Source organism: Mandrillus leucophaeus, unplaced genomic scaffold (genome assembly GCF_000951045.1).
Source record: "Mandrillus leucophaeus isolate KB7577 unplaced genomic scaffold, Mleu.le_1.0 Scaffold701, whole genome shotgun sequence".
NCBI lineage: Eukaryota > Metazoa > Chordata > Mammalia > Primates > Cercopithecidae > Mandrillus > Mandrillus leucophaeus.
Window position 1 is genome coordinate 163,789 of NW_012107598.1, and position 12,950 is coordinate 176,738.

General features: G+C 33.2%; 1 protein-coding gene across 1 annotated transcript in view; it reads left to right on the plus strand.

The window, feature by feature from the left end:
- ANKRD7 (ankyrin repeat domain 7) overlaps positions 1-12,950 on the plus strand; it is a gene marked incomplete at its 5' end in the record, with an annotated part of 84,554 nt that overhangs the window by 66,740 nt on the left and 4,864 nt on the right. The window contains 4 exons of the mRNA XM_011964727.1: positions 8,901-9,015; positions 9,171-9,344; positions 10,202-10,308; positions 10,949-11,086. Of these exons, the coding sequence (XP_011820117.1) occupies positions 8,901-9,015; positions 9,171-9,344; positions 10,202-10,308; positions 10,949-11,086 (534 nt within the window). The remainder of the gene's footprint in view (positions 1-8,900; positions 9,016-9,170; positions 9,345-10,201; positions 10,309-10,948; positions 11,087-12,950) is intronic.

Below are 12,950 nucleotides of genomic sequence, written 5' to 3' on the forward strand. Positions count from 1 at the left end.
AAAAAAAAAAAAAAAAAAAAGAATGCTTACTTGAATATTTTCTGCCCTTCCTGAATCCATCCCCTCCTCTCACTGGCTTGGTCTCCACTGGCAGTCCATCTTTTCTCCACCTTGTTGTTTTGCTTCTTGGTAATTGATTGTCCCCAGGCACTAAGATGCACAATTTTGCTAATTGGAGAATAGTAAAAGAGTAGAGACGACCCCCTAGAACATTGGTTAGTCAGATTTTAACACTTGGAAACATCAAAACAAGTAACTTTTTAATTTTTTGAAAAAGAAGCTTGCTGAGTTTATTGATGCTTAGCAAACTTATTTGGACAGAGGATGATTTTTTTCTCCCTTCATTGCTGCCCATTACTCATCACCAATTTTCTTAAATCTGATTTCATTTTCTCACCAAATATGTGCTGCAAATATGTGTAACAACTGTATAAACGTGTCAGATTCTGGGATAATATGATAAGTCGTACTATTCATTAACCACACTCATTACCGTTGAACTTGTCAAGTCACAAAGGTCCCTTGCAGCCCCCTGGGGCCTTGATGCAACACAATCAGCTATATGAACTCTGTTAAACCACTGTGCTTACTTTAGTTACAATTTAAAAGAGACTTTGAGAGTCTCCAAACTCAGAATTGCTGTTGAGCTGGGGTTGACAAAGAGAGGGACTCCCCAGATAGCTTCATACCCAGGTTAGCTTTATAACAAGTACAGTTTTAGACTCTATCTTGGCATACTTGAGAGCACAATGGCTGCTTCCAAACAGGCATTTGAACTCACTGTTTAATCAAATTCTCCTTAAATCTAAAGTGAGTTTCTGATAGAGAGCATATACACTTAACCCTTGAACCACATAGGGATTGGGGTGGGGAGCCAACCCCCTGTGAAGTAAAAATTTGCTAATAACTTTTGACTCCCCCAGAACTTAGCTATAAATAGCCTACTGTTGATTGGAAGTGTTACCAACAGCATGAACAGTTGATTAACATATATTTTGTATGTAATATGTATTACCCATTATATTCTTACAATAAAATAAAGTTAGCAAAAGAAAAGAAAATGTTATTAGGAAAATTATAAGGAAGAGAAAATATATTTACTATTAAGTTGAAGTGGATCATCATAAAGTTGTTCATCCTGTTTTCTTCACATTAAGTAGATGGAGGGGGAGGAAGAGGAGGGGTTGATCATAGTATCTCTGGTATTTTATGGTAGTTAATGATAAAATAGACTGGTATCTACATATATTTTATGCATTCATGGCATATGTAACCTTTTCTTAATTTTTTAGTATTTTTAGGCTACTTGTTTCATCTGGAAGTTTTTTCAAATTGTTGCGAATTTCCAAAATTTTTCTAATATAGCTATTGAAAAAAATCTGTGTATAAGTGAACTTACACAGTTAAAACACCTGCTGTTCAAGGGTCAACTGTAGTTGCACCTTGTGTTTTATCTATTCAGCCACTCTTTGATTACAGAGCTTAATCTGTTTACATTTAATGTATTTATAGGTAGGGAAAGTTTTACTATTGCTATTTTGTTAGCTTTCATGTTACTCTTATAGTTCCTTTGTCTTTTTCTTTCTTCCTGTCTTCCTTTGTATTTTCTTGATTTTGTGCTTTGATATTGATGTGCTTTGGTTCCTTTCTCTCTCTTTTTTTGTGTAACTTCTACAGATTTTTTGTGGTTACTTTGGGACTTACATAAAATAGCTCATAGTAGTTTAAGTTGCTAACAATTGAAGTCCAATAGCATGTAAAAATTCTAAATTTTATCTCTCCCACAAACTTTGTTGTCATAATTAACATGTATTCATATAGTTTATGGGGAAGCTGGGGTGCTGGCAAGCCACCCCCTTTGCTCCCTTGGGTAAAGCTGGGAGCTAGTGAGTCTCTTTCTGATCATATGGCACTGTGTTGGAGGCAGGATCTTCAGCAAGAGGGTGTTCTGAATCTGTCTATAAGTTCTACTACCTCTGGTTTTGTATTCTCCCAGGGTGCAGGAGACTTTCAATTAGTTTCTGATTTTTCACAAAGGGAGTTTGTCCTTATGCTGTTGCTGAATTGGTGTGTTTGTTGTGGGGAAGGGTACTTCAGGATTTCCTACTCTGTCATATTGCTGACATCCCTCTGGTTAATCTTTTTAATGTGGATCACTTATGAAAAATTTCCTCAATTACCTAATATCTTCAAACCCATTAACAACCACTTGCTGCAAAAATTAATACATATTAAGAGAAAAAGTTATGTGTTTGGCATTAGTAACAGTAAATATGTACTCTCTGTGGCTGCCTTAAAATATTTTTGGGAGTTTCAAGTCAAAGGGTATGAAAAGCATCATCTTTCATCACAATAGGCTAAGTGAAAACTATATGGTTAGAAAAAATATTTGTATTTAGCTTACTGGTAGTATTATGTCTTTTTTTTTTTTTTTTTGTGACAAAAACAGTGTTGTCCAATCTTCTAGATGGCTTTTATCTTACACCACTCCACTGAATGACTTTATAAGGTAATCGATAACTTCAACATGACTTCATTCAGGGGTCACTTTTCAGTCTTACCTTGCTGGCATGTCAGCAAAGTATTTTATTTGCCATATCAGCGGTATTTGAATTAATGTCTTTCAGAACACTGAGGCCATCTGGCATTTCTCCTAATTCTGTGGACACTTCTTTTGAGACTCCTTTGCTGGTTTCTCTTCATCTTCCTGACTTGTAAACACTTAAGGAGTTCCACCAGAAATTATTTCTCTCTGTATTTTGATCTTCACTCTCCTGGTGAAGAGAGATTAGCTTTAAGTATATATATATTCCAGTGCCTTCCAACTTTTAATCTCCAGCCAACAAGACCTCTTGCCTTCCTATATTTATACTTGGATATCTAATATTCACTGGTGTGCTAATAAATGTTTAATAACAGGCCCTGAATGGGTAGGGGAGGGAAAGAGGGAAAACCCTGATTCATAGGGTTTGTAAATAGTGGCCAATTTTAAGCTACCAGTGTGATATCAACTGGCTTGCAAAATTCCTGAAAATTTAACAGTTAGCTTGCAAGAACCATGAGCTCCATCCCATCACTACTTAGCTTTCTCAAACTGAGGTCTCAAACATTCCCAAACTAAGATCCTGTTATTTCATTTCTGACCTGCCTTTTCTTTTTCTATAAATGCCAAATGTTGTCTTTCAATTGCTTTAGGCTGAAATTCTAGAATATTTTTGATTCCTCTAATTCCTTCACATCCTTCATTTGATTAAACAGGAAATCTTGTTGGCTCCTCCTTCAAAATATATCTAACATCCAAGCATTTCTTACCACCTTTATAAGTACTACCATAGTCAAAGCCACCATTATGTCTTAACTAGAATTACTACAGTGCCCACTTAACTACACTTTTCCCTTTTCAGCTTATTCTCAGTACAACAGTCACAATGATCCTGTGTAATGTATGTCAAATGATATTACTCCTTGTTTTCATAACTTAGAATCACTTCCCATCTTATTAGGGGTAAAAGCCAGATCCATCCAGTGTCTCATACAACCCTATATGATCTTCATCCTCACCCTGTTACTTCTCTGATCTTACCTCCTGCAACTCTTCCTTTCATTCATTTACCTCCAGCTACACTGGTCTTCTTACTGTTCCACAGAAATGCAAGACATGCATTTAGGGTTTTTGAACTTGCTGGTCCCTTTGCCTTGGGTGCTTTTCCCTCAGATAGTCGTATGACTTGCTCTTTCACTTCCTTTAGGTGTTATTCAATTGGTACCTTACTAGTGAGGCCTTCCCTGGCTACTCTTTACCTACAATTGTACCCTTTCTCCTCACTGACATTTCCTATCCTTCTTCCCTGCTTTTCTCTTTAGAACTTAATATTGTCTGATATACTTTTCATCTTTTCAATTGTTTGTTGTTTACCTCTTCTACTAACATGTATGATTTATAAAAGCAGGTATTTGCACATACTTTGTTTGCTGATATATCCTCATCAGCTAGAACCCTGCCTAGCTGTAGTAAGTGCTCAATATTTTTAAAATACGTGAATGAAAGGATGAATACATACATGCACATATAAATAGGATAACTTAAAGATACTATTCAGCAATAAATGCAATGAATTATGGATATATGCAAAAAATATGGGTGAATCTTGAAAGTGTCATGCTGACTGAAAGAAACCAGACACAAATGACTCCATTTACATGAAATTCTAGAAAAGGTAAAGCATTGTAGCATACAGGAAACAATGAAAAAAGAAAACTACAGTCCAATATTCCTGATGAACATAGACACAAAAATACTAGCAAACCAAATCCAGCAGTACATCAAAAAGATAATTCAACACAATCAAGTGGGTTTTACTCCAGGTATACAAGGATGGTTCAACATATGCAAATCAATAAATGTGATTCACCACATAAACAGAATTAAAAGCAAAAACCAGATGATCATCTCAATAGTTGCAGGAAAAGCATTGATAAAATCCAACATCCCTTCATGATAAAAACCCTCAACAAACTAGGCATCGAAGAAATATACCTCAAAATAATAAGGACCATCTATGACAAACACACAGCCAACATCATACTGAATGTGGAAAAGTTGAAAGCATTCCTCCTAAGAACTGGAATAAAGCAAAGATGTCTGCTCTCACCACTCCTATCCAACGTAGTACTAGAAGTCCTAGCCAGAAAAATCAGGCAAAAGAAAGAAAAGGCATCCAAAATTGTCAAAGAGGATATGAAATTATCTCTATCACATGGACACAAATGTGGAAATAATGGACACTAGGGTCTCCAAATGGGGGAATGTTAGGATGGTCATGAGAGTTGAAAAACTACCTATAAGATACTATGTTCACTATTTGGGTAATGAGTTCAGCAGAAGCGCAGCATTATGCAAGATACCCATGTAACAAACCTACATATGTACACCCCGAATCTAAAAAAAAAGGATAGTGACATAATGCAAATTAATAGTTACCAGTGGTTTTAGATATAGGGGCAGGTGAAAGAATTGACTGCAGAGAATTGACTGTAAATTGACTAGTCAAAATTCATAAAATTGTATACTTTAATTTTATTATAAATAACACCTCAATAAAGCTGAATGAAAAAATCTCAAACTGTATATTTCTGTTTGAACATTTGGGTGTGTGTGTGTAAAGAGAGAGATACCGAAAATAAGAAAGATAAAATCTTAAAGAACATATACTTAAATTGCTATTTCTGAAAGAGATGAAATGTGGGGAGAGGAAAGTAGATAGAGTGAGATGGTCATTGGGAACTATTCGTTTTGTTTGAATTTTTAATGAGGTAAATTACAATGTTTTATCAAATGTTTCACAGACTCATTTTGGAAGCATTGTGCTTAAGGTCTCTGAAACATACGTGCATATTAATGGCCTAATGAAGTAGTATTTTTATATATGTTTTCTAGTAAAAATAATGATACTGAAAATTGGAATTTCTGGTTAAAAAAAAAAAAAAAAAAAAGGGACAGGGGAAATAGCATAAGCAGATCGTTCAGGAAGCCATAGTGGCCTAGTAGGAAAAACATTGTTCTGAGAGTCAAGATCTGAGTTTGAGGCCTTCTCTACATCTGTATAATGCAGAGATACCTTCAGTCTCATCTTTCAAACTAGAGCTACTACTCGATTAGTGTTTTTTAAACAAAGATCTTCAAAGCTCTGTTACAGGCATCTTATTAAATCAGAATAGCTCCCTGTTAATGTGCTCTGCATAGTTAGCTTCTACTTTTGTTTTTATTTCAAGAGCACTGTGCCTAATAAGTTTGAAAATGAATTGGAGATGTTTAATATCTCTCCTGCTATAAAATCACTTTTATGGTTTTTAATAAAAAAGCCCTTCAGATCACCTTCATAAATTTGTGAGTGGAGGCCCAATTCTAAATTAATACCTTCAACCTTACTACTCAAACCTAGATTACATCGAAAGTGCCCAGTCTAGAGTTAAAAATAAATGACCTAGGGTGAGTTAGCTTCCTTGGTTACTTCTCCTTCACTCACCCTGAACTCTTAAGTTATCAAGAGTCCAAGAATATTACTTAAAAAGGACATTCTCATGATGAGACTCAATTGAAGGCTACAGCTATGCTCTGACCCTGTACTCTGTCTAGCAGATAACACTTTTCACTTCAGCTTTCAAAGTAATCATTCAGCCTTGACACTCATCTGAGTCATGCCTTTTGCTGAAGTTCAATTTGAGATTTCTGGTATCTGATCATTCATCACCTGTCCACAGTCTATGCTGACAATTTTTCCATTGATATAAAAGAGAGTGGGAGTCTGGGAGAAAACAGAACTTGAATGAAACAAAATGACACCAGTTAGCCTGAAAACCTAGTAACCAATACTAAGCTTCACAGGAATTTAGATTTCTGGTTAGATTAAGTACCATGAGTTAAAAAGTAACAATATAAACTAAACTCTTAAATTTGGAGTATAATGTATTGATGAAAGTTAAGGATTTTTGACAAATGGAATAATATTGATTTAAAAATGTTTCTCCAAGATATCTGTAAATATACTTTTTACATTCAACTATTTCAAAAAATAGAATGGCCTTTGTTTTTGACATTAAGTGGAAAAGCATTCCTATTGGCCTTGAGGCATTTACATTATATGTGTAAACATATAGAGAAGTGGCCATGACAATTTTTTTTTTTGCTGCTTGCTCCAATTGTGAGCTCTAAAATTTTACACTTAAATCTAAAATTTAAAATAAAATCAATGTAAATGTTAAATCTGTATGTTTTTAAAATTTTTTTTTAAACCAAGATAACTGCTTTAAAAGGATGTCAAATATTCTAAGTAAAAATCTTCTTTACAAGACTGACAGTTTGAGCGAATATTGTCAACTTTTTAGTATTTTGTGCATGCTCAAGCTAGATTAGCTCTTGTTTTCAGATTTTGTATAAATGACCCCAGGCTGCATTGTTCAATACCTCCTTTGAAGGTGGAATCTTTCAAGGCTATTTTATTTTATTGAATTTATGGCTGATTTCCTAAGTTCTTGGAGTTTAATATGGGCCATGAAATTTTTTTGTAGATTTGTTACTGAAGGTTTTAGATTCAGTTGGTAGAAGAGTGAGGTATACAGCAGGATGCAGCAGCTATTTTTGGAGGACCTATTGGGAATCCATTTACTTTCTCTTAGTAAGAACAGTCTCTCTCTCTCTCTCTCTCTTTGTGTGTGTGTGTGTATGTAATTTTATGTATTTATTTTAAATTAGGTAAAAAATAAAACTGGAGTTGGAGGGAGAGGCAGATCTAAAAATTGGGTGGAAACCACCAAAGTTCCTTGGAACTTAATTCTCAAAATAGGTGTAATGGCAGATGAAGGGGACACATCAAAATGTTTGCCAGGATTTGCTATCTACTGCAAAGACTTATCTTTGGTGGGCTTAAAGCTATTTAGCCCTGTGTTGTGTTGGGATTGAGGGCTCTGAAAACTCCTATTACATAAGGAATTTCATCCTTAAACCAAATTGTAAATGTGAGCAGAAAGGTTAATCAATGCTTCATTGTATCAGGATTACTGAGAAATTAGTCATCAGAAATGCTTGGTAAGGATGGAATCACAGTAAAGTAAGGTGGATAGTTTTGAGGGAAACATAATTTAGACCATGGTGTTTGATGAATCACTTTTGTCCTACAACAAAGTTCTTCTTTGTTTGTTCCTTAAATTCAGATTATCTTTTCCATGAAGTATGTTAATTATGGATAACTTCTGGTTTTATTCTGTTATGTTAGCTGACTGTCCTCTTCCTGACTGTGCTCTCTCTTTAGCTAAATAATAATATAATTGGTTAAAATTTAGCTTTTTATATTGTAGTTATATTACAGTCCTGCCTTCCAGAGATTACATTCAGGTAAACTTAATTAGATTTTTAGCTTTCTCCAATTTTTTCGAACTGTTTTTATATTTTCTTGGTTTACTGCCAGAGATGGTAAGTTATTGTGAATAGGTTTTGTTAGTTTATCTTTTTGAAAATTGCCTTATTTTTAAGTAGTTATCTTATTTTTGAGGTTCATCTTTTTGCTACTTCTGTGTGTCAATAGTGGGTCTATTTAGGTACCCATAGAGTACTTCCGAGGAGCTAGAGTGAAACAAGGAAAATATATTTAAGCTTCTTGTTTTAAATGGATTATTTATATGTGGCCTTGGTATTATAAAATTATCTAAAAACAAGGCTATAATGATATCACCTTAGAAGACGATAAATGTTTATTGAGGGCCAGTCCAGGCTAAAAATTGCAAAATTTAAATGGCTCTAATTAGTCTTCTGTCAAAGTTCATGAATGTGTGTCTGGTTTCTGGCAGGCTACCTAGTATACGGTTCTTTAGAAGTGGAAATTAGTGTAATAACTTAAAATAGGGTTAAGATCTACAACTTAGAGAGTCCTTAGGCATTCACCTTTTACTTCTCAGATACAAATGCCAACTTTAATCACTGAGTAAATAAAGAAAAACACACAATTAGAGATAGCATGTCATTGATTAATATACTTTCCTCCTGTTACCTATTAGATGCATCTCAGGTTTTAAATATAATTTCTAAATTTTATTGTGATACCTAACTTTATTATCTTTTCCAAGCCCAGACATCATTTTGGTACTTTTTTAAAAATCTATTTTTCATCTAATTAGTTACATTTTCCTTGAAGTGAAATCAGTTAAATATTTAATCTTCAACACACTTGCATAGCCCTGAAAGTTCAATAAAAGGTAATTGTAATTAATGTATATTTGTTTAAATAGAAATATGTGCATGCAGCAAGTACTTTACCAATGTACAATCTGGCTTGTTTTTGAGTAAAATAAGTAACTTCTCAAACGGAGACTTATCTCTAACTTTGTGTTTTGTTTTATTGACATAGAACACCTTTGCACCTGGCCTGTGCGAATGGACATAGAGATGTTGTACTTTTCCTAATTGAGCAACAATGCAAAATAAATATCCGGGATAGTGAAAACAAATCCCCATTGATTAAGGTATGCCATAATTTTTCTTTTTCAATTGGAATGTGTTTGAGTTCTCCTAGTTAACTTTTGTTGATTTTTCATGTTTTAAAACATAGTATCAAACATTAATTTATCATATCCCAAAAAGTAAATTTGTTACTCATCTACTCTTGTTGCATTAACAGGCGGTACAGTGTCAAAATGAGGATTGTGCTACTATTCTTCTAAACTGTGGTGCAGACCCAAATCTGAGGGATATTCGTTATAATACTGCTCTTCACTATGCTGTTTGTGGTCAGAGTTTCTCATTAGTTGAACAACTGCTTGATTACGAAGCTGATCTTGAAGCGAAAAATAAGGTAGTTTTCTATTAAAGAAAAAAATCCTATATTTTAGAAAGCAACTGAAGAGTATATTTCAGATAATTCATCTATGTTGAAATATATGTTATATAAAGAATGAATTTTCCAAACTGAAATTGGGGAGAATGAGAAGAGATTATCAAAAACTGATAAAATTTTTCTTCTCTTAAAGTCTTTCTTTATTTTATTGCAGATTGTAATCCTGACCTCCAAAGAAACACTATATTTAACAATTATAATTGTTTAACAGGCCATAACAAATGAGGAATATTTAATTTTCTTATAACTGGGTATTGATAAAAACATAAAACCCACCTTTTTTCTATTTTATTGATATACTCATGAATAATAATAATAGGGTTGAAATAGCAAATCACATAATATTAAAATTAATCTAACTCTTCCATTAAGGCATTATGAATAACCAATGAATTTTTTAAAAAAGCATATTGATACTTTACTGATATTTTGTCTACATGACATCCAAAATAAGTGCCAGCCTTGGAGGTTTAAATGAAACCCAGTGGAAATCTGAATATGACAATATTATGAAGTGTGAATTGATGGTATGCAATACTTACATTAAATGCTAGGTGCTCATCACTTACTTATTCTAGGCTGCTCTTACCTATAATTTGAAATAAGCCTAAAATAGCAACTTTAATTTTTTGTCTGGCTCAACCCTGATTTGTTTTATTGGTCTTTGAAATCACATTTTTTATGTACTAAAATCTTTTAAGGGTTACAGTGTATATTCAGAAGTTTTTATACACACGTATTTTAAGTTGAACTTAAATCTAAAGAGCATGAAAATTTGCTACAATATTTTAATCATTTTGAAATAATTTTTTCAGGATGGTTATACTCCACTGTTGGTTGCCGTTATTAACAATAATCCAAAAATGGTAAAATTTCTTCTGGAGAAAGGGGCTGATGTGAATGCTTCAGATAATTATCAAAGGTATAATTAATAAATAAGATAGCACATAACTAGAGCTATGTAATAGCATTGTGTGTGTGTGTGTGTATGTGTGTGTGTATATGTCCACAAAACACAGGTATATGATAATGAGAAAATATAGAACCATAAGACCCATAGGATGTATGCTCACATGCTTTTGGACAGATTATCTGAACTTTCAGGATTTGTTTTTCCCATTGTAAAATCAAACAGTTGGACCAACTACTAATTGGTTATTATTGTTGTTATTTATTTATCATTTATTATTAGAATTTAACGTTAGACTCTTACATAGATGACCAACTGTTGTAGTTAAATGGGATCAGGGGACCCAAAGTCCTAAGACACATTCCTTCATGGAATTTTGAGACATGTTTTTGAAAACACTACGCTTCCAGGAAGAAGAGATTGAAAATGACTGAGCTAGCTGCTTCCTAGGTACTGTTCATGTTTAGACTCCATGATATGATCTGTGATTGGCACACTTTTTTGAGCAGATCTGCTGTACTTTTTACATTCTTGCCTTGACTCTTTCTGATAGAGGTCCTACATTTGAGTAGTAAATTGAGAAGACTGACTTTTTTAAATGAGGCATGTTTAAGATCTTTAAATGGGCATTCGTTTCTATTTCTTGCTCCAGAACAGCCCTTATTCTTGCTGTCAGTGATGAACCAACACGTTTAGTAAAGCTTCTTCTTCAGCAAGGTGTGGAATTATCTTGCCAAGATATTTGTGGATTCACAGCTGAGGAATATGCTTATTTCAATGGTTTTACTATGTAAGTGATACTGCATGTCTTTTAACAACTGTGTGGGGTTTGATTATAAGGATTAAAGCCTAAACCCCAAAGTACAAGCCTGGAATAGGCTCAAAAGTAGGGGTAACCACATACAAATCTGTGCAGGGATTCTTGATTTTCTCTGTTTGTGAGTTCAATCAATATAAGGGCTACAGATGGGCTGAATATGCAAATAAACTACCAGAGGCACGAGCAGTGGAAGTTTGCCAGGACAGGGATTTAGACACTTGTAACATAGCCATTAAAAAACAAAAGGTGATAGAGTTGGACAAAAGATGATTCATTCACACAAAGCCTTTCATTGCCTTAGATATTAATGTATGGATTTTATTCATGTTTTGAATATTATTGTTAACATTTCATTAGCCAACTTTAGTTTGATAAGTGTTCAGAATTCTAAAGTACACTCTATTTACACCCAAAAGAAAAACTATTTTCATGTATGAATACGAAGTTCGGATTTTTAATAGTTAATGAGAAAATTAGATATGATGTAGAGAAATTTAATTTATAGCTAATGAATTTAACTTATAGATAATTTATAGCTAACTTAATTTATAGCTTAATGAAGTTAAATAGCATACAAGGTATTTTCTCTATAATTTTATTTTAAGAGCAATTTAAAATTATAAGTAGGTATTTTTTTCAGTTTTTATTCTTCTTCTTTCACTGCTTTATTCACATTTTAGGAATACTTGTTAATCATTAATTCCATATGAAAAGCATAGGTGGGAAGGAAGAAAAATAATCACATATAGATAAAGATGTTTAGTCTTAATTTAACTTTAGACACAAAAGAATTTTTATTCTATTAAATGTATGAGCCATGATTGAATAAATATAGTATTTTCATCTTTGTAATATGGAACATGTGTACTTTGTTTTACTTTGGTTTAAGCAGATCATATGCATAAAAACTTAAATGAAATAAACACGTAAATTATTGGTGAATATCCAAACTACAAAAGGATTCTTCACTCTATAAAAGGGATCCCTAAGGTTTCTTTTATGTACAAATTTTTTTCCATCACTTAAAAAGCTTAGGTATATGAAACTGCAAGACACATGTATCTGTTTAGTAATGTATCTATTGGTCAAAAACAGTACTTGTATATTAAAATTTATTTACATCTATGTAAGCAAGTCTTATGAAGGCATTATTGGATAGTTTGATGAGAAGGAAATCTTACAATCTTCCTTTATCTACCCCAAATGGTTTTAGAACAGAAAATTCTTTTTGTAGATTTCTCCATCCTTAATTTAAAAATAAAAACATATTGACCATGAAGTTTTTGTCCTCTTAATCGATTTACTTTTTCAATGTTGAAAATTCTAAGAGAATCACATATTTTTTTCTTTTTTTTCAAAGAGGTGAAAGGGAAGAGCAGCAACTTCCTAATAATTAGGCAATTACCTCTAGGATATGGAAATGATCAGCATTTAATAAAAATTGCAAGTGACTCTTCAAAACTACAGTCTAATTCCCCTTGTTCTTTTGCAGTATTTGCCTCTCTTTTGCAGTGGGAACTAAGCTTTCTCTAATTGTGACTTTTGTTGCTCAAGTAGCTGTTGCCTGTCTAACGTACTCAAGCATGTGCTGCTTTGTAGCATCATTTGTTGACTCTCTATGTAGAATCTACATAGATTCTATGGCTTAGTAAAGTGGAAGCATAGATAATATTCCTTATATAGTTTTAAAAAATTAGTGAAACACTTTCAAATGAAGGAATTATATTTAAGTATTTTTTTATGGTTAGCCATAACCCATGCATTTCTTCATTTCTCACATTAAAATTCAGAAGCCATATGGCTTTTTTCTGTCATGGAGAAAAAGTATATTCAT